The sequence below is a fragment of the Neomonachus schauinslandi genome, chromosome 14, assembly GCF_002201575.2.
Source record: "Neomonachus schauinslandi chromosome 14, ASM220157v2, whole genome shotgun sequence".
NCBI classification, from domain to species: Eukaryota; Metazoa; Chordata; class Mammalia; order Carnivora; family Phocidae; genus Neomonachus; species Neomonachus schauinslandi.
In genome coordinates, this window is record NC_058416.1 from 83,254,477 (window position 1) to 83,276,718 (window position 22,242).

General features: G+C 49.8%; 1 protein-coding gene across 2 annotated transcripts in view; it reads right to left on the bottom strand.

Annotated features, from left to right (window-relative positions):
* Positions 1 to 19,524, bottom strand: part of ALDH2 (aldehyde dehydrogenase 2 family member) — a 29,131-nt gene extending 9,607 nt beyond the window's left edge. The window contains exons 1-9 of one of the 2 annotated variants that reach the window (XM_021698544.1): positions 19,323 to 19,524; positions 10,145 to 10,249; positions 7,915 to 8,055; positions 6,746 to 6,825; positions 4,094 to 4,205; positions 3,403 to 3,531; positions 2,855 to 2,968; positions 908 to 1,010; positions 156 to 340 (exon numbers count right to left, since the gene is read on the bottom strand). In XM_021698544.1, the coding sequence (XP_021554219.1) occupies positions 156 to 340; positions 908 to 1,010; positions 2,855 to 2,968; positions 3,403 to 3,531; positions 4,094 to 4,205; positions 6,746 to 6,825; positions 7,915 to 8,055; positions 10,145 to 10,249; positions 19,323 to 19,448 (1,095 nt within the window). In that variant the 5' untranslated portion in view covers positions 19,449 to 19,524. The remainder of the gene's footprint in view (positions 1 to 155; positions 341 to 907; positions 1,011 to 2,854; positions 2,969 to 3,402; positions 3,532 to 4,093; positions 4,206 to 6,745; positions 6,826 to 7,914; positions 8,056 to 10,144; positions 10,250 to 19,322) is intronic. The other variant, XM_044921073.1, reaches the window with a different exon arrangement.
* Between the last annotated feature and the right edge of the window lie 2,718 nt (positions 19,525 to 22,242).

Here is a 22,242-nt window from a genome sequence, read left to right on the forward strand (position 1 = left end):
CTCAGAGAGGGCATGTGGCTTCCCAGGGACACACAGCTGGCACATGGCAGAGCTGAGACTTGAAGCCAAGCCTGCCTGCCTCTGAGTCTGAGACCCCCTCTGCTTCTCCACGCTGGCTCCAGACACCCAGACCCATCTGCAGCAGCCAGGCTTACCTGCGGCCCCTGCTCAGTCTGGCTGTCAAAGGGGTTCCCAACCACACGAGACTTGGCCCGGGCAACGCTCCGCTCCACAAACTCGGCGTACACATCTTCTTGCACAAAGGTCCGGGAGCCCGCACAGCAGCACTGGCCCTGGTTGAAGAACAGGGCGAAGTGGGCCTGCTCCACGGCCCAGTTCACTGGGGAGGCAGAAAGGCACCCATGAGAAGAAATGGAGGATGAGCCTGGCCCCAGTGTCTGCTTACCCTCTTAACCCGTTCATGCCACCAACAGCGCTGACCAGGACAGGCCTGATCTCTCCCTTCTTGCGGTGTGGACACCCAGCAGACAGACACAAAGAGAGAGGAGGTCATAGCCCTCCGTGGTAACAGACAAGAGGGTGGAGGCAGGACCCACCCAGCCAGCCCAAAGCAGTCAGGGAAGGGCAAATCAGGGGGCGCCTCGGCAGGACCAGGAAAAGGGGTATGAGGAGGAGGAGCAGTCTGCTCCGAGAGAGTGTGCAGTATGGCTGGGCAGCTAAGTAGCACAGCCCGGCTGGATGGTGGGGAGCAAAGAGGAGAGAAGCCGGGGAGAGACCAGGTCATGCAGGCTGGAGGGCCATGCTGTGGACTCTGACCTTCGTCCTGAGGCCCAGGGGGCAGACACTGAGTCCAGAGGTTGCTGAAGCTCACAGAAGTGAGTGGAGCCACAGTATGGACAGCTAGTGGCTGCCTTCATCCCACACCTCCTCCCCGCAAAAACCTTACTATCTGCATCTGACATGATGATATTGGGGCTCTTTCCCCCCAGCTCCAGGGTCACTCTCTTGAGGTTACTGCTCCCTGCAGCAACCTGGACTAGGCGGCCAACCTGTGGGAAAGCAGAAATATAGACAAGCTCTCAGGAGGAGGAAAGAAGAACCAAATGCTCTTCTAGACACAGGACAGAGGACCCCACAACATGAGGGAGCAGCTGGATTATAAGAGAGCTGGAGAATTTCACCCAATCTAGCTATTCACTTACCACTGCTGCCCTACCCCTCTGAGCTCCCAGGACGAGAGTGACCATAACCACATGAGCAATATGGCCTCTACATACCAGACACTGTGCAAGTGCTTCGTGTTCATTTAGTTCAATCAAAGATAGGCACAACTCTTTGCCTTGCTTTAGAAATGTGGGAGCTGCAGATCAGAGTGGTCAAGTCACTTGCCCAAAGTCACACAGCTGGTGAATGTGGAATCAGAATTCACATGTGGGCAGCGTGAGTCCATCACCAGGTCAAACTACTATCCTGTCCCCTTCCCACAGTGTTGTGAGTGTGGTCCCCCAGCCCATGGCACGCTCTGTGGGGGCAAGGATGGGGTGCTCCTCACATCCTTATGCCCAGAGCCTGCACAAAGCCGCCCTGAACCTATTTGAACGAACACATCTGTCTCTGTCAGGAAACCATCCCCTCTGTGAGATTCTCAACATCACTTCAAGGCATTGATTTGGGCAGCAGCAAATCAAGGAAAGAGCTGGGACCGTGCTATCTTGGGCTCTGTTCCTGCCCTCCTGGAGCTGCCATCACGGCGTAGACTAGACGCTAGACGGTATCTATCTCCGGAGGAATGGCTTGAAGAGCACATTCGTTACAGTAGTCAGTGTGCTTTCTCTGGGGCCATGTGAGGAAGCCTCCCAACAACTGAAGGAGAGGAAAAGGTTACTCTTCAGAAGGAATTCTGTCCCTGCTTCGAAGGAGATGATGTTGAAGGAATCACCAGACATCTTACTTGTCCTTGTTCCTCCAGGGCCTGGCACAGAGCAGGATACTCCTCACTCATCATTCATTCCCTCCCTGAGCACTTACTCTGAGCTAGACCTTTGCTGATCCCCCTCACTCCAATCTGTGAGGTGGGTGCACTTATCCCCGTTTTACAAATGAGACAGAGGCTTCGGGAACCTAAGTGATTTGCCCAGGATCGCAGAGCTAGTAAGTGCCACTGAAACAGTAAGACTCCAGAGCACCTGATCTTCCCCACTACACCATGCCTACTGTCTCTACTGCCTCCATATGGCCATCCTCATTTTAAAGACAACAAATGGAGCCCCGAAGATATTCGGTGAATCACCCCATGTCATAATAGCGAGGCTGGGATTTGAACTCATGTCTTTCTGAAGCCCATGCTCTATAACTGTCAGGGCACTGCTGGTCAAGGAATCTGACACAGCCAAAGGGCTTTGACTCTGGGCAGGCGGTCAGTTCTAGACTTCTTTTTTTTTTTAAAGATTTTATTTATTTATCTTACAGAGAGAGTGACAGAGCACAAGCAGGGGAGCAGTAGAAGGAGAGGGAGAAGCAGGCTCCCCCCCAGCAAGGAGCCCGATGTGGGGCTCGACCCCAGGACCCTGGGATCATGACCTGAGCCGAAGGCAGGCGCTTAACTGTCTGAGCCACCCAGGCGCCCCAGGTCTGGGCTTCTTGAGGTCTAGACGGTCTGGGCCTCTTTCTTCCACGTGGGATGGTGGCCCCACAACAGCAGCCAGAGTGTCAAGCAACCCACAGAGGGCTCCACCCGGCAGCTACTGCAGGCACACGCGGGGCCCCTCACTCAAGCTCCTCAGAGGACCCTCCACACAGTACCCTGAGGTGAATCTTCAAAGCGTCATCCTTTGAGGGCAGTGGGAACCTGGGCCAAATGTGCCACAAGCTTGAGGTCCTGGTGATGCCTTACCTCGGTGGAGCCTGTGAAGGCCACTTTGTCCACATCCTCATGGGAGGTGATGGCGGCCCCAGCTGTGGGGCCAAATCCAGGAATAATATTGACCACGCCAGGGGGAAAGCCGGCCTGTGGGCAAACAGCCAGGGACACTGGGCGTCATTCTCCTGTTCCAAAGGGCTTGGACAGAAGAACATACACCCCCCGGAGAGGCTAAAGCAGCCTGCCCGGTACCCAGACAAGCTGACACCAGTGTGTGAGGCACTGCTCAGGAATTCCAAATGGCACAGCAGAGAACCTACTTTTCGGGGTTCCCTGGGGCTGTTGTCCCTCCCCAGTGGCATTCTTCAAAGGGGTCTGGCAGTGAAGCTCAGTGTAGAAAACAGGTAAGGGGGGTCATTTCGGCTGGCCTGTGATGAGGTACGGGGGGTGCAGGGGAGGTTCAGTCCCTGCTCTACAAACACCTGCCCTACTTTGGGGCCCCCGAAGCCCCTCCTAAGAACCCCCAAGGAGCCAGCCTGTACAAGGGCATTCAGAGGTCAAGACTGACACAAACCACACACCTCCTTAATCAGGTTGGCCACATAGAGGGCAGTCAGTGGAGTCTGCTCAGCTACCTTCATCACAACCACATTTCCGGTCGCCAGGGCTGGGCCGAGTTTCCAGGCTTGCATCAGGAGCGGGAAGTTCCACTGCGATAAACAAGAGCTGTTTCTGGAATCAAGCTGGAGCTGCACTGGCTCCAGGGAGGAGGGGGCGGCCCGGGGAGGAGAAGGGGGCACCCAGGGGGTGGCCCGGGGAGGAGGGGGCGGCCTGGGGAAGGGGGCTGCGCTGACCTCTCCAAGCCCCTTGTGCTACTCCCACAACTCTGCTATGAGTTGAAGACGGATGGACATGGCAGGTGGATGGGAGCAGGAGCGACTCAGGCTCCTTAGAGCTTTAACCATACTAGGCTCTGTGCTATGTTGTTGCCTTGTATTACCCCTCCTGCCCTAAGACAGTGTTGTGTTCCCTTCTGCTTTTCAGATAAGGAAACCGAGTCTTATGGGTATCAGTGATTTGCCCAAAGTCAGAGTCCACGCATGGCAGCACTGGTTGGCTTTGTTAAAGCCTGTGTTCTCACCCACCACCCAGGCCGCCTTCCAACAACAGGCCGCAGACCCTCCCACCTGTGCAATCCGCCTGTCCCAGATCGCTGCATCTCAAGGCACTCCTAATAAGCCTTCATCTGTTTATTAGGAGCCTACCACTCACCGGAATGATCTGCCCGCACACCCCGACGGGTTCATGGCGGGTATAGCTGAAGAAGTCCCCATCAATGGGAATAGTTTTCCCGTGGTACTTATCAGCCCAGCCAGCGTAATAACTTAAAAAAAAAAAAAATCCAAGCTTAATCAATGACTGTCAGGGACCCCTGTACACCCTGGCAGAAAAAAAAGGCTCAAACAGGCCCCTTGTAAGGCCCAAACAAGCCCAATTGCCCTTGCCCTTGGCTTAGCCCCAGAAAGACTTCCTAGGGTCACAGTTCCACTCTGGACAACTAAACTCTAAGCCTCAGAATCACCTGGGATGCTTGTAAATAACACCACATTTCAGGAGCCCACTTCCAACTTACTCAATCTGGGGCTCCGAGGCTGATCCCCAGGAATTGGTATTTTTCATAAACATTCAGATTTATTAAATTGTGACTGTTGAAGTAGCCAGCACCACAGATTAGCATCTGAGAACCATGGGTCGGATCTGGTGAGGAAGCGAAAACCTCTCTAACGGCCAGCACTTCCTGTATGCAGACCCCAAAGTACGACTGAGGGAACAGTCACCAGAAACAAATCCTCAACTGGCCCAACCCCTCGTAAAGCCTCCCATCTAGACACACAGGGACCCAGGGGACAGAAAAGCCCAGCACCTTAGAGCGGGGGAGAAAAGAGCATTGTGGGTTTCCAGCCCGTAATGGTGACATTTTCAGAGAAGCAGGAAAAATGAGAGAAGGGGAAATATGGAAACGTGGGGTAAAAGGAAGAGTTCTGAAATGAGTGGGATGGCAACGCGAGTCTGGGCCCCACGCTGACCTGGCTTCGAACACGGGTCTGTGAACAGCCAGGGAGTTGCCAATCTCTACGAGGGAAGGCAGCGCCGCTCCCTTCCTCCCAGGCTGTATGATGTATGTTTTGCAGGCCCCAGAATGGTTACCTAATCAGCATAACGGCATATTCCTAAAACTCAGGAGGGCATAGGACTTAGCCCGAGCTTCCCCAGGCTGCTCTCTCTGGGTCACCCTCACAGTGCGTTCTAACCTTGGCACTACGGTCATACGGGGCTGGAAAATTCTTTGCTGTGTGGGCCATGCTGTGCACTGCAGGCTTTTTAGCAGCCTCTCTGGCCTCCGTGCACTAGATACCAGTAGCACCCTTCCCTCACCCCCTTCTGTGACAGCCAGAAGTATCTCCAGACATTGCCAGCTGTCACCTGGGAGATGTGACTAACTACCCTGGTTGAGAACCCTTTATGTTGTCCAACCACTACTTTTCTGGCACGGCTTCTTCCCCTCCACCTCTGTCCACAGGGTCACAGGGGAGTACTTGTTATTTGCGCAATGATCCGTCCACCCAGACCACAGCTGGTCAGACTTGAGGCCAGCCAATCAGGGTGGCATCTGGCCCCTGAATCTGGCATGAAGACTTTGGCATTTGGTGCTAGGATAAGGGACTGCAGTGTAGTCAGTAGGATCCCGCATATAGGAGCCAGCCCACGTGTGGGCAGCCACGTTCCAGCACACACACTGGCCCTGACAGAGGCTAGGGGGTAACTGAGAGAAGAATGAAGCAAGAGGGCTAAGATGGGCCACGGTGAGGCTCAGCGGCCTTCTAGATTTAAGACCCCCAACTCTGCAGTGCCCAAGACAGACTGAGGCTTTGTTACTGCAACCCCAAAGACCCTAACAAAGCTCTTATTCCTCATCCTGTATTTCTTGGGCATTAAGATGTTTAATTAAGGGGCGCCTGGGTGGCTCAGTTGGTTAAGCGACTGCCTTCGGCTCAGGTCATGATCCTGGAGTCCCGGGATCGAGTCCCGCATCGGGCTCCCTGCTCGGCGGGGAGCCTGCTTCTCCCTCTGGCCCTCCCCCCTCTCATGTGCTCTCTGTCTCTCTCATTCTCTCTGTCTCAAATAAATAAATAAAATCTTTAAAAAAAAAAAAAAAAAAAAGATGTTTAATTAAACTAATCCCAAAGCCAGCAAGAAGGAAATGATAAAGACTAGAGCAGAGATAGGAAAACAATAGAGGAAATCAACAAAACCAAAAGTGGGTTCTTTGAAAACTCACCAGATTGACAAACCTTTCACTAGACTAAGAAAAAAAGGCAGAAGACACAACTGAAAACCAAAATGAAAGCAGGGACATTACCACCGACCTTAGAGAGATAAAAAAGCTTATAAAGAGCATATATGAACAACTGTAGCCAGCAAATGAAATAACATACATGAAATGGACAAATTCCATCTAACATAGAAATTACCAAAACTGCCTTGAGAAGAAAGAAAAATGCTTATGATTAAGTTACAACTTTGATATTGAGGGATTTTCTCCTAACATGTTTCTACAACTCCTGTGATCCTGTTAAATTATTCTATTTCTGGGCGCCTGGGTGGCTCAGTTGTTAAGCGTCTGCCTTCGGCTCAGGTCATGGTCCCAGGGTCCTGGGATCGAGCCCCACATCGGGCTCCCTGTTTCACGGGAAACCTGCTTCTCCCTCTCCCACTCCCCCTGCTTGTGTTCCCTCTATCGCTGTGTCTCTTCTCTGTTTAATAAATAAAATCTAAAAAAAAAATTATTCTATTTCTGGCCCCTACAACACCTGCTCCCCTGGGGGACGGCCAGAACAAAGAGCCGGAAGCCTGAGCCCATACCGGAAGCATTTGAGAACCATGTCCAGATCCACCAGGTAGGAGATGACATAGGGCTTGCCGTTATCCAGGGTCTCCAAGGCCTGAGAAAAGAGAACAGTCAGCACAGACATGCAGGCACAGGACTGAATCAAAGCAATCGGTGACGACCAACGCTGAAGCTCAGCACAGACCAAGAAGGGCTGATGGACTACTTTGTGCCACTGAATGCCATGGCATTTCTGGCCCATCGCCCCTCCCTCTCCCAAGACAGGAGAGCGAGGGGTGGGGAGAGGAATGGTGCACCAACTTCACGTGCACGTGTTTTCCAGGTTCTGCTCTAAGCCAAATCCAGGGGCTGGGGGTAAAAGACAAAATGGGGGCTGAGAGAGCAAAGCGCCAGTGACTAAATGACATGAAGCCTCAATCACGAGTGTTAAGAATGCTAGAAAGGAGAAGCCAGGCTGCCCAGCCCAGTCTGAGAAACACCCTCTAGCCTAAACCTGAAGGATATGTAGGAGGTAACTAGGCAAGGGGGAAGGTACAAATGATGACAAAATGAAAAGCACCCCAGAGAGAACAGCATGTGCAAAGGCCCTGATGGCTCAAAGAAGCCAGGCAGTCAAGACGCTGAGGGAAGGCTGGCGAGCTGAGCAGTGTGTGTGAGGGTCATGGTCCAGCATTAGTTGGGAGACGGAGTCAGACCAGGCAGGGCCTTGTAGACCATGATGAGAGAACAGGACTTTATCCTAAGGATATACAGGATGCCATGGAAGGCTTCAGAGTGGAGCACCATGGTATAATTTGCCTTCTAGAAGGTTCACTCTGGCTGCTATTTGCAGATTGGACTGGGGAGAGGAGAGGGTATTGGCTCTTGGTTTCTTCTGCCTCTGGCAGCCAGAGAGAAGGCCCACCACACAGAGGGGCTCCAAGGGAGGTGTCCATCCCTGGGGGTCTCGGGGAAGGCTCCCCATTGTGGCTCCCCTTTCCACCCCATCTCCTCCTTTCTTAGCCATCATAGGGGACAATGAGAGGCTCCTCTGATTGGTACAGGGGCATACCCCCAAAATGTCCAGCCTATGCCATTCTGACCAGTTACAGGTCAGCAATGCAGCCCCCTTTCCTGGATGGCTGTGGGATGCTCTGAGCCTATTCACCACATGGGATGAGAGGGGAGGGGGCTGAGAACTCACTGCTAGGTAGGTCCGGTCCCGCTCAATCAGATCAGCCAGGCGGTTCAGCAGGCGGCCCCTGTCGGATGCGTCCATGCGGCGCCAGGGTGAGCCCGGCTGGAAGGCGGCCCGGGCAGCCTTTACTGCCCTGTCCACGTCTTCCTGGAAAACACCCACCAAGGCAGCTCAGGCCTTCTCAGCACTAACTGCCTCCAGTTACCACCCAGCCCGCTGCCAAACACCCCCATGGGACTTCAGTCAATGCCTGTGTGGAAACTCGCCCCGAACAGCCCTTCCCCACCACGAAGGCCCTGCCTGTGGAGCTTCAGATTCTCCTTGCCCTCCTTTCACGGAGGGAGTGAGGATCCTGACCGTTAATGTTTCTGTATTTTCATTTCGGAATCCCCCAAAGAGTTTTGGAGGGAAACATTCAGGGCTCTGTGCTTAGAATTTGACCATTTTCCCCCTCTTCCTAAGAAAGCAAGCCCAGAGAACTTAAGTATTCCTTCTAAGATGACTGGCAGTCTGCACCTAATATAGGTTTAACCAGCTTCCCTCTCATTGGAGAAGCAGTAAAATCAACACAGCTAGCAGTTTTCATACAGCGAGAGGTGTAGCAGGAGGCTGGAAGCATGGTTTTCATTAATATTAAACATATTTACCAGGGTGCCTGGGTGGCTCATGGGGCGCCTGGGTGGCTCAGTCGTTAAGCGTCTGCCTTCAGCTCAGGTCATGATCCCAGAGTCCTGGGATCGAGCCCCGCATCAGGCTCCCTGCTCTGCAGGAGGCCTGCTTCTCCCTCTCCCACTCCCCCTGCTTGTGTTCCTGCTCTCGCTGTCTCTCTCTCTCTGTCAAATAAATAAAATCTTAAAAAAACACAAAACATATTTACATCAGACTACCCTATAAGCCAGAAAAGTACTATATTCACATTTGCTTTTAGCAGAGGGAGCAGGGCTTTATACATGAATATAGAAAACTGTTAAAGCAGAGGGCAAGAGGCATTCTTAAAATATTTTCAGTGCCTTTACTTTTTTTTAAGATTTATTTATTTTTTTAAAGATTTTATTTATTTATTTGACAGAGAGAGACACAGCGAGGGAGGGAACACAAGCAGGGGGAGTGGAGGAGGGAGAAGCAGGCTTCCCGCCAAGCAGGGAGTCTGATGCGGGGCTCGATCCCAGGAACCCAGGATCATGACCTGAGCTGAAGGCAGACGCTTAACGACTGAGCCATCGAGGCACCCCTCTTTTTTTAAGATTTATTTATTTATTTTAGAGAGAGAGTGAGCATGAGTGGGGGAGGGGTAGAGGGAGAAAGAGAGAATCCCCCACTGAGCGCGGGAGCCCGATGTGGTGCTCAGTCAGTCTCACAACCCTGAGATCATGGCCTGAGCTGAAACCAAGAGTCAGACACTCAACCAACTGAGCCATCCAGGCACCTCTCAAGGCCTTTTCTTTAAAAAAAAAAAAAAGAGAGAAGATAGTAGGAAGGGAAAATGAAGGGGGGGAATCGGAGGGGGAAATGAACCATGAGAGACTATGGACTCTGAGAAACAAACTGAGGGTTCTAGAGGGGAGGGGGGTGGGGGGATGGGTTAGCATGGTGATGGGTATTAAAGAGGGCATGTATTGAATGGAGCACTGGGTGTTATATGCAAACAATGAATCATGGAACACTACATCAAAAACGAATGATGTAATGTATGGTGATTAACAATAAAATAAAATTAAAAAAAATAAAAAATAAAAAATAAAATAAATGCTCCATAATTTGAAAACAAATTTTTTTTTACTAAAAGTCTAATTTTTAAGTTGTAAAATTATTATAACTATTTTTTATTGCAAGTAGGTATAATTCCAACATAATGTAAATACACCACCAACACCAGACTAGATCTCAGAATACCCAAATTCTAGTCCACAAGATTCCTCCATCTAGATGTGTACCTCCCTTCTCTGACCTTCAACTTCTAGGTCTAGAAAAGAGAGATTGGATTAGATGTTCCCAAATTTAGTTCCAAGTCTACAATTCTACCACTGTGTGAATTATTGAACCCGGGTATAATCTAGCACCTTTGTTGGAAGGAAGAGTTTCTGTTGATTCATTTACTCAAAAGATGTTCATTGGCATTTTTGAGTTATGAAAATAATACACACCTGGTAAAGTTTCAACCACATAAAAACATATAAAGTACACAATGAAACCACCCTTGCCTGCTCCCGCCCCGAGGTAGGTCACCAGTTCTCACCTTGTCTCCTTCAGCTACCTGACAGATAACTTCTCCGGTGGATGGATTGATGGTGGGGAATGTTTTCTTGCTGACAGCATCGTGCCACTCATTGTTTATGAAGATCTATGAGAAGGAAGAAAGTTCTCAGGACCGGCTCTCAACCCTACACTGACAACCAGCGATGTGGGAGAAAGAAAATCAGAACACATATGAATTAGCCTCAGAGTGATGTGGTGTGAAGTTTCAAGCCCCAGCCCTGGAGACAACCAGGTTGGAATGCCCCCTCTGCCAAGCGACCTCGGGTAAGTCATTTGCCCTTCGTTTCTTTGATCTGAGAAATGAAGAGAATGTGTCTACCATATCAGTTGTCCATACTGTTGTGCAACATGTCAAAATTTGGTGGCTTAAATGACCCGTCATCCTCTCACAATCGTGTCCACTAATGAGGCTCAGCTGCACAGGGCTTGGCTGGGCTGGCTCATGGGATTGCAGAGCAAGGGTGCACGGGGCTGGATGTGCACGAGGGGTTCTGCATCACATATATGTCTGCTTGGGTCTCCTGATTATATGGCAGACTCAGGCTCGTCAGCCTTCTCCAATGACAGCTGGCTTCCCCAGACAGTGTGCCGAGAGACCCACGCAGAAGCTGAAAGGCTTCCTAAGATCCAGCTTCTGAAGTCACACGGCCTCATTTCTGCCACCAAGCTTCACTGGTCGATGTGAGTCACAGGCCCAGTCCAGATCTTGGGGAGGGGAGAGAGCCTCCACTACTCCTTGGGAGGAGCAGCAAAGAATTTGCAACCATCTCTCCTCTAGCACACTACTGCACAGTGTTGTTGTGAGAACGGGGTCAGATTATTCTTTGACCATTCAGTAAACATGTAGTGAACACCTGTGATGGGCCGGGCACTGTTCTAAGGCTGAGGACACAGTGGCAACCCAACCCAATAAAGACCTTTCTCACTCATGGAGCTGGTGTTCTGGTGTAGAGAAGCAGGTAGAGAAGCAATACACAAGGCAACCTCAGATTGCAGTGGTAGGTACAAAGGAGGAAAATAGGACCCACAAAGAGTACTAAAGTGGGGGAAGACAGAGAACTTTAGATGGGATGGTCAGGAGGGTCTCTCTGATAAGCAGATATTTCACTCGAGCCCTGACTGATGAAAAGGAGCCAGCCACAGGAAGAGTAGGAGGATAAGCACTCCAGGCAGCAGGAAGAGCAAGTGCAAAGGCCCTGGGGTAGGAATAAGCCTGGTGCATTTGAGAAAAAACAAAAGTGACCAGAGTTAACTGGCAAACCAAGAAGGAAGTGCTAGGACATGGAATCAGAGAGCAGGGTAGGTCCCGTGAAGAAGCCCTCAGTTCAGCGCCTGGCAGCAATCATTGCTAATGCTGTTGTGAGGATTAACTGCAACCACGTCTAGAGAGAGACTGTTTGCTGGTTTAATGAGGCCAATGTCAGGGGAGGATGGAACCCTCTTCATTCACTCAGAGAAAAGGTCCTTATCTAAAGCTGCTTCATCAAGTGCCAAAATTCACTCTCTGCTTCTAAGAGCCAGGCAATGGCCTCAAGGGAGACCAGGGAAAACTCTCCCAGCAAGCTGTTCCCCTTCCGGATGGGGAAGCTGATCTGAGGGTCGGGGACACTTGGTCACTTCGCCAGGGCTGAGCAAAGGTCACAGTCAGGGTGAACGTCAGTTCAAGGCCACTCTGCCTTCCTTCCTCAAGGGCTCTCCTTGGCCCCAGCATCCCAACATGGCCTGGCTCTGGCTCAGGACCCTGGGGGGTCATCTCCAGTTACTCTGGGCCGGAGTCTAGAACCACAAACAAGACCAAGCCACCAAGCAAAGTCGGGAGTTTGGCCAGGGCCAAAGATTTGGGGGCCAGCAGGGCCCAGGGAGGGCTGGCCTGGCTCTGTGGTCAAGAGCAGGGTCCAGACGAGCACCTGGATGAATCCAGGGCTCCTGTGATCCTAGCTGTGTCACATGGGGCCCGGCCCTTCACTTCACTCTGTAGTGAGAACCACCGCAGTACCCAGACGGCACGGGCGGGCTCCCGGTGTATGCTCCGGGCTTCGGGGGAAGTAAGTGTGCCATGCTGTGGCGGTGCCCGTGGGACCAGGTGGCACAGGAAGGAGCTGGTTAGGAAAGGGTCTACCAGGGGTCACTTTCCCAGCCTCAAATCTGGTGTAAGCATTTCCCACACGTGCCCTTTTAGGATGGATTTTGCTATTCCTGACGGCACTGCTGCAGCCAACAGCCTAGGATGCGCATCTCTGTGAACTTGGGACAGATGACCGTATAAATATCAGAAAACTGCTGAGTTAGAGGGTAACGTGATCCTTGGGCTGCCTCCAGAAGTGTGGTGGGTGCCTAGAAGCTGCGGACCCCAGGGAGGAGGCCTAACCAAGGCGAGGACAGAGTGACATTCCAGTGCCACCCCCACACCAAGGCACTGGACAGTCATCATCTGTGCAAGGTCTCTAAAAACAGGTTCAGTGGTGTTCAGTAGCTCCAATTTGGCAGACAGGATGCACTCTAGAAAGATTTTGATTCAAGCTTTGATGCATGATAGAATTGGGGATTTGTGGGGCCCTGGGTAGCTCAGTCATTAAGCCTCTGCCTTAGGCTCAGTCATGATCCCAGGTCCTTGGGATCGAGCCCCACCTTCCCATCTTTGGACTCTCTGCTCAGCGGAGAGCCTGCTTCACCCTCACTCTCTGCTCCTCCCCCCTGCTCGTGTTCTGTCTCTCTCATGCTCTCTCCCTCTCAAATAAATAAATAAAATCTTTGAAAGAAAGTGGGGGGGGGGGCGCCTGGGTGGCTCAGTCGTTAAGCGTCTGCCTTCGGCTCAGGTCATGATCACAGGGTCCTGGGATGGAGTCCCTCATCAGGCTCCCTAAACCTCAGGGTTAGTTTAGTAATAAGGCCAAAGGCAGCCACCTCCCCCAGGCTTGCTGGAGACATTCTGGCACCTGACCAGAGCCCTTGCCTCCTCTCTTCAGCACCCAGGGCCTTTCACTCTGCATTCCTGGATTTTTCACCACATTCACCATGGGAAGTTGGATTCTACTGTGGACTGTTTGCCTGGCAGTCATGCTTTCAATTTGTTTATGTTCTCTGGGCTTATCATTTGGCAACCTCTACCTTGCTGCAGTCACTTCCCTTGGATAATTTTAGCCCTCCCTGCATGTCTTCACATTCTTATTCATGTTAACTCCCAAATTCTTTGAAAAAGCCCCTTCTGAGTGGAAATACTGTGTTCCCATTCCTTGCTACTGGAACACAAAATTATAAACATGGTTTCATAAATGGCAACGATTCATGCCTTCAACAAATATTTACTGAGCAGCCATCATATTTCTGATCTCCGTGCTAGGGCTGGGAATACACATGTGAACAGAAACACAGCTCCTCTGGGGCGCCTGGGTGGCTCAGTCGGTTAAGTGTCTGCCTTCAGCTCAGGTCATGATCCCGGGGTCCTGGGATCGAGCCCCGCATCGGGCTCCCTGCTCAGCGGGGAGTCTGCTTCTCCCTCTCCCTCTGCTGCTCCCCCTACCCGTGCTCTTTCTCTCTCTCTCAGATAAATAAAATCTTTAAAAAAAAAAAAAAGAAAGAAAGAAACACAGCTCCTCCCTTCTGATTTCAAATGTTTAAGTTCAGTAGTCCCCTAAATATTTACATCCTTCAGGCGCCTGGGTGGTTCAGTCGGTTGAGCATCCGACTCTTCGGCTCAGGTCATGATCTCAGGGTTGTGAGATGGAGCCCCACGTTGGGTTCCACACTCAGTGGGGAGTCTGTTTGGAGATTCTCTCTGCCCCTCCCCACCTCTCTCTCTCTCAAGTAAATAATCTTTTTTAAAAAGATTTTTATTTATTAATTTTTTTAAAAGATTTTATTTATTTATTTGAGAGAGAGAGAATGAGAGAGAACACATGAGAGGGGATAGGGTCAGAGGGCAAAGCAGACTCCCCGCCGAGCAGGGAGCCCGATGCGGGACTCGATCCAAGGACTCCAGGATCATGACCTGAGCCGAAGGCAGTCGCTTAACCAACTGAGCCACCCAGGCGCCCCTTATTTATTAATTTGTCAGAGAGAGAACAGGCACACAAACAGGGGGAGCAGCAGGCAGGGGGAGAGGGAGAAGCAGGCTCCCCACTGAGCAGGGAGACCGATGCGGGACTCCATCCCAGGACCCCAGGATCATGACCTGAGCTGAAGGCAGATGCTTAACTGACTGAGCCACCCGACAGTCCCAATAAATACATCTTAAAAAAATAAAAAAACTGACATCCTCTTTTGACCATAGGGCCTGGTCATGAGGTAGCACAGAATGTGGCTAAGGGCACACACGTCAGAGTTGAACCCTGGTTTCATACTTGCTACTTAATGTGACCTCCCTGAGCCTCAGTTCCCCTCATCTGTAACAGCTACAATACCTGCTTCATACAGTTGTTGGGAGGGATAAAAGGGAAAATGTAGTTATACATCCTCAGCACAGGGCCTGCCAGTTCCTAAGTGATCAGTAATCACAATTATTCGATCAGGGGACCTGTACGCATGTCCACAGCACACACATCTGTCCTTTCCACCTGATCTCAACACCACAAACCTTCTTAGAGCCCAGTCACCTGTAACTCTGTGTGTTTCCAGAGATACAGAGATTCTGGGGAGGCAGGAGGTAATGAAAGGCATTTGTGTTCATTTATAATATAATATATTGTTAGAAGTAGAGGTACCAAGGGGAGTCTGGTGAAATCCTCTGATTCTCTGGGTTACTTGAATCTATTATTTCTACAGAGGATCCTAAAACTCTTTCACAAGCAATAAAACCAGTATGGTCAGTATGGGGATATTTCATGTGACTCATTCAGCCCAAAGCCACTTCAAACCACTGCTTAATCCAACATAAGTTTTGGCTCATTATGTAAGAATCTCCCATGGAAAATCAAATTTCTCTTCTGTATATACTACCTGTTAGCAGTGATTATCTGCAGGTGTGGGATATCAGAGGCCTGTCACTTTCTTTTTTCTTTTTAAATTTGCTTACAGGTTACTTAGCTTTAATGAAATAAAACATTTAAATAAAGTTCCCTTTAATTACTACCTGCAAACAGATTCTCTATGCAGCACCCCCTCCCCAAGGCACTCAGCACCCTCACACCAATGCGCATATTCCTTTGAGTACACTTGTATACATTTTATATAGAGACAGGTCTACTCACATTCAGTGTAAGAGTTTGTTTGCGTAGTTTAATTAGTTTCATATCTGCAGAATGCCAGACCCTTTCCTACCCTGACACATTGTTTTTGAGACCCATTATTCATATAGCTCCAGCTAATGCCTGTAACTACTGCATGCACTGAATTATTCCTTCCTATAACCTCAGTACACGTTGTTCTTCAATTTCCCCATGGATGGCAAGGTGGCTTCCTAGGTTTTTGCTAATGTAAACTACGGGGCAATGAACATCTGTGCATGCCGATATATATTTCCAGTGCGTTTCTACCTCACAGACTTCTGTAATGCTTGACTTTTGGTACTGAGGACGTATTAATATTGTAACCAGAAAATTCTATACAGGGAGATCCTTTCTTAATTTCCTTTTTGTCAGTTCTCTCTTTAGTTCCTGAGTGCTGTGGTCAAGAAGCTAAGAATAGAGACACACATTGAATTCACTACCCCAAACTCCCATTCAACTTTACCAGAACCTAGCTCACCCCTTCAGGAAACAAATTACAACTACAACAGCACCCACATAATGGAGTTACATCACCATTATCTCGTAAGCTCAACAGCATCATTGTTACCCCAGCTTTTACTTAAGGCTGTGTGAACATGGACACCCCCCACAGCCATGAGCCAGACACTTTCTAAGGGCGGTATAAGGATGAACTCACTCCAGCCTCACAGCAACCCTAGGATGTAGATGGGATTTTTACCCCATTTTACAGATGTGGTAGCTGAGGTACAGAGTTGAATAATTATACCACCCTCCGTATCCCCCTCTTCCCTGCCTTGTTCTTCTCCATAGCGCTGATTGCCTTGGCCATACTATGCATTTCACTTATTTGTCTGTCTCTACTATCCAGGCCACAAACTTCCCACAGGCAGGGATTCCTGTCTGTTTTGTTCATTGGAACTGGGAGTACTCAGGAAATGTCTGTTGAATGAATGAACCTGCCCAAGTCAAGGCCAATGAGCGGCAGGCAGTCTGAGTCCAGAGTGCAACGTGGTCTCTAACAATATTCTGGTGTTCATTATTATTATCAACCAACGTGGGAGTCAGGAAGATGGCACAGTGGGAGGATCCTGAGCTCACCTTGTCCCACAGACATACCAAGATAACAGCTACATCTGTGCAATGAACCCTGAAAACGACCTGAAGACTGGTAGAACAGACCTTCCACAGTTCATCATGGACAGGAGGCCACACTGAAAAGGGTAGGAAGGTCAAAGACACAGTTGGGAACCAAACCCCTGGCGAGACTAACCACAAAGGGGAGGGACACCACAAGTGTGGAGAAGCAAATGCAAGAGATCAGACCCTACACTAGGCACACCAGGCACTGGGGACTCACATTGGGAAGACAAGTCCCCATAATACCTGGCTTTGAAAACCAGTAGGGCTTAACTTCAGGAGCTTTTAAAATCAGCAGGGCTTGGGGCGCCTGGGTGGCTCAGTCGTTAAGCATTTGCCCTCGGCTCGGGTCATGATGCCGGGGTCCTGGGATCGAGCCCCGCATCACACTCCCTGCTCAGCGGGAAGCCTGCTTCTCTCTCTCCCACTGCCCCTGCTTCTTGTGTTTCCTCTCTCTCTGTCAAATGAATAAATAAAATCTTTAAAAAATAAAATAAAATAAAATCTGCAAAGCTTAACTCGGGGTATTTATTATCAACCAACATGAATTGGTGATGCTGCAGATGAAAGTATTAGTCACATTCATCCAGAGAGGTTACTTTGCTGAAGCCACAGTCCCTTGGGTTTTCCTTTGGGTTGTCTTTCTAGATCTTAATTACTCTCCAAGTCAGGAAAGAAAAACAGAATGAAAAATGAAAATCAGTTTGTTGACAGAGATGTGGCCCTGAAATCGCCAAGGATAAGAAATGTTGATCTTCAAGAAGCTTGGCCATCATCAGCTCCCCCTACAGGTCCCTGCTTTTGAGTGGGGGGAGAAGAACATGTCCTGAAATCCTCCTAACCCATCCAATAAGTTTACCCCACCCTGCAGCCTCACCCAAGACAAGTAGAGGCAAGAGGACCCCAGGAAGGTGGACCAAACCAGCCCCCTCAACCTCTTTTGGATTGAGAGAAGGAGGTAGGAAGGAGAAGACCTGTTGCCTGCACCCCTCCCACCCATCCAGGTGAGACCCAACAAGTCTGAAGTGTGACGTTCCCCAAAAGCCCACACACACCGGCAAATGCCCTTGGCAAGAAAACCTAGCCTGCAGAAGCAACTTCAAAGCCTATTGGAAGAGCTCCTTTTTGGGAAGTGAGCACACACACACACACACACACACACACACACACAGAAAATGCAAGATTACGGACCTCCCTGTTAACAGTGCTCTTGGAGGTAGTGCAATGGGGGATGGGGGGCAGTTTTACAGTACTCTGTATTTTTACAGTGAGCAACTGTTACTTTTATGATCTCAAAAAATGTGATAAAGAAGCTGCAGGGATACTGCACTCCTCTCCAACTCACATCCCCAGACTAAGTCTGGAGAGCAGGACTCACGCTATCTACAAGACACTTAACGTTTGGATGCCATTTCCTCACTTCCATGTGACCACAAAGGAGAAAGATCTTAATTACATCTTGTGTCCACAAAGGCTTGGGGTGCTGACATCTTTCCCTTAAGGATATTTCCATGTGATTTTTCTGATGTTCAAGTCTTCCAAGCATGAACTCATTAAGCAGCCTACCAAAAGAACAACTGCTGCATTTGGGGCTTGTGTTACCCAAAGGAAATTTTATCTTTTGTTTTTATTCCCTCGCAAATGACCATTTGTAACTCCTTACAATCACACAGATGTGCCTTTACCCACCACCTGTGTGCACCTTTGCAGCTCAGCTCTGGGCCAGACAAGCAGGTCCACTGTTGAAAGTAGTCGGCTAGGGATCAGCTCTATGGCATCCTAAATCAGCAGTGACCCCTCTATTCCAACCCCGAGTTGCATCAATAGTAGCACAGAATGTTCTGATTAGAGGCTTTCTTTTGGGAGTCGAGATGTGAACCCCAACTTTGCTACTGGCTTCAATCTTTGGGCAACTCACGAAACCTCTCTGTAACTCAGGCTGTTCATCTATAATGATGGAGATGATCACAGTGCCCACCTCACTGGGCTGTTGTAAGGATGAAACAACAAAACAGAATGGTGCCAGGTGCACAGAGAATAGCTGTTATTGCTGTAAGTGCTCACCAAGTGTACCAGGCCCCGTGCTGACTCACTCACCCACTTCCCACTTTACAGAAGAAGAAATCGGAAGCTCACAGAAGGGCAATTTGTTGCACATACAAAACGAACTCTTTTCACAACGATTTCCTTCTCTGTGAATTCCAGCGCCTTACCCAAACTCAAAGATCAAAAGAGAGACTATTCCAAAGTCCTGCTTGAGCAAGAAATTGGCCTCTGGGAATCCCCATTCCCAGCAGTGGACGTGGGCGCTCCCGGCCGAGGGGGCTTGGCCTTTTCCTTAGCGAATGGGTGAACTTCAGCTGAGAAGGCCCCCTCCTTTTCTTGTTTTTCCTTTTGGACTTCCTTGGACGTGGGCAAGAATGAAGGGATAAGAAATGACTAAGGAAAAGACAGAAAAGGTCCCGCTAAGCCGGACTCTGATGGAAATCTCGTCTGGGTGGGTGATAGTGAAAGCCCTCTGCAGACACTGCGGTGACTAAGAGGCCGAGGGGCGGAGAATGGAACCCCGAGAGCTGGCGCAGGAAAACGGACGGCGGCCGGACGAGAACAAATAAGCGGCCCAAGTCACAGCCGGAGAATGGAACAGGGGATGTCAGCGGCGGTGAAGGGGCCAAAATGCTCGCGGGAAGAAAGGTAAGGTGTGCGTAAAGCCCAGACGCAGCAAACCTCTCGAGCCCCAGGTGGGTAAACTGGGGCCCAAAGAGACCCAAGGCCTTCCCACCCGGCGGGCTCCTTTTCCCCGAGAGAACAAAGCCCCGGGGCCGGCGGCCTCACCTGGTTGTAGGAGACTTCAGGCTGCTGGTTGGGGGCCGGCACCGCCTGGGTGGCGGCGGCCGACAGGAGACGGCGGCCTAGGCGGGGCCCGAGGCCAGCGGCGGCGAGCGCAGCAGCGCGCAACATGCTGCGGAGGGCGCGGGCGTGCAGGACCGTGTATGCCTGGCCGCCGGCTGGCGCTGCTGTGGGGGTCACAGCGACCGCGACCTCTCCCCGCCCCTGGCGCGGCCGCCAATGGGCTGGCGCGGGGCGGGGCGCAGGGGGCGTGCCCGCCACCTCCCCCGGGGTCTCGGGCGGAGCTGCCCGGCGGCGCCCACTGCGGCCCCCCGGCCCTGGGCTGCTCCCACTCGGCTCCCCTTTGTGCCCCGCTACCGCTCCCCGCGTGGCGCACCGGGTATACGCAATAACCCGACCCCGCGAATTCTGTGTGTGTGCCTGAACCCTAATGTGGACAGGCCTGACCCGGAGCAACCCTGGCCCTGACTTACGCGGGCTTACACTCTAGTGAGGGAGGCCGACCTTAAACTAAACACGAGGTAATTTCGGTGAGTGGTAAGGAATGTGAAGATACCGACCGAATAGGATGAAGACACAGTTGGAGCAGAGAGCACTGCTTTTAAATCCTTTGGTCGGAAAGTGACAGGTGAGACCTGAATTGTCTTCCGAAGATCTTACACAGAGTGGTGAGGAGTTCACAGAAGGATGGCTTGCTTGATTTGCATCTTAAACTCACTGGTTTCTCATTCTGTGGCTAATGGACTACAAGAGAGCAGGGGTGGGGGCAAGGATCTTGCAAACTGTTTAATTCCGGGAACATCCTGGAGCTGGGCACTGGGGAGACAAGGAGGAATCAGCAGGTTCGCCTAGGAAGAAGGATGGATACAAGGTCAGCTGTGTGCATTTCAACCAGGTAATATCAGCAAAAGTCTGAGGAGGAGGTGAAGAAACCTGGCAGGAAGATCTGGGCTGTGTTTTGACAGAAGAGGAGCAGAGGAAAGGGGCAGATCTAGGCAGCAAGTGTATGGGTTGTTACTACTGAGGCTCCAGCCACGGGAGCTAAGGCTGAAGAGGTTGACCAATGCCGGGTATTAAGTACCAGACAAAGGTGTTCTAAGGTCTGAAGGAGACGCACATGGTATGTGAGGTATGTGTGGGGTGGGTGTGGGTGTGTGTTTTGTTTTGCCTTAAAGAGCTAATGTGATAGCAAAAGGATAACAAAATAATTAACAGAGCTGCTGTAGCAGATATGCCACCAAATTCCAGTGACTACATACAATAAAGTCCCTGCTCACGTTGTGTTTCACACAGATGTTCCCCTCCAGGCAGGAGCCCCCGGACCCAAGCTCTTTTCCGAGTATGACTCTGAGGTTAATACTTGATTCCCAAAGTCACGGTGGAGCTCAGTGTCATTTCAGACAACCAGAGGAGAAAAGAGCATTAAGGATGGCACAGGGGAAGTTTTTGTGTCTGAGCCTGTTTCATTGGGTCTTCAGTCACTTGGCCGTTCCTCCGTGTAAGGGAGTCTGGAAAATGAGATGTGTGCCCCGAAGAAGGGGCAGTAGGTTTGGAGATCAGGGGCAGAGATAAACTGAAAAGTGAACCTCCCTCTTTTCTAAATGCAGCACTCAGCCCCCACTTCCCCTTCCCCAAGACATCTTGCTTTGTTCACTTAATAATGTGTCTGGGAGATGGTTCTGCACCAGCACACAATAAAAGTGTCCCCATTCTCTTTAACTGTTACATAGAATTCCATTGGATTCATGTACCATTTTTATTTAATGAATTTCCTGTGGATGGGCTTTTAGGTTGTGTCCAACCTTTTGCCATTATAAACAGTGTCCAACCTTTTGCCATTATAAACAGTCTATATTCTTGACTTACTTGGGAAACTCATAGAAACAGCTGCTAAATCAAAGGATACTTACAACATTAATTATACGTTGGCTCTTGAACAATACGGGTTTGAACTGTGCAGGTCTACTTCCTTGCAAATTGTTTACAGGACTGTAAATATATTTTCTTTTCCTTATTTTCTTAACATTTTCATTTCTCCAGCCTACTTTATTGTACGAACGCAGTACATAATACATATATTACCAAAATGTGTGTTAATTGACTGTTTATGCATGCAATCAATAAGTCTTCTGGTTCACAATAGGCTATTAGTAGTTAAGTTTTTGGGGGTCAAAAGTTGCATGTGGATTTTCGACTGCATGGGGGTATTTTGTTATCCCCAATGCCCCTAACCCCTGCGTTGTTCAGGGGTTAACTGTAGATATTGCTGTATTATCCTCCATAGAGGTTTGATTAATTTACAGTGCCTTCCCCCCGCACTATCATATATGAGTTTCCTCACACCCCACCAATACAATTTATCAAGTTTTTTTAAGCTTTATTAATCAGATAGGTGAAAAATAGCATTTCACTATCACATTAATTTGCATTTCCTTTTTCAGGACTGAGCTTGAACATCTTTGCTTACATGAAGTCATGTCTTCTTCCTCTGCTACAAACTGTTGAGGTACCTTGCTCATTTTTCCATTGGTTTGTTGTTGGTTTCTTTAAAACTGATTTGATTTGTAGGTGCTTTATATATATATCAATGCAATTAACATTTGGTCATTTCATATATGGTGCAAATATTTTCTGCCAATCGTCCTTGATCTTTTTACTTAGTTGATGCCTGTTTTTGGTTTGTTTTTGTCTTAAGGGTTTTTTTTGTTGGTGTTGTTTTGGGAGGGGGGTTGTCCAGTGTTTTATTTTCTCTAATTTATTTATTTATTTAAGTAATCTCCACACCCATCATGGGGCTGGAACCTATGACCGCAAGATAAAGAGTTGCATGGTCTTCTGACTGAGCCAGCCAGGAGCCCCTGTTTAGTGTTTTCTTTTATGTCTCTGGCTTTTATGTCATGCCTAG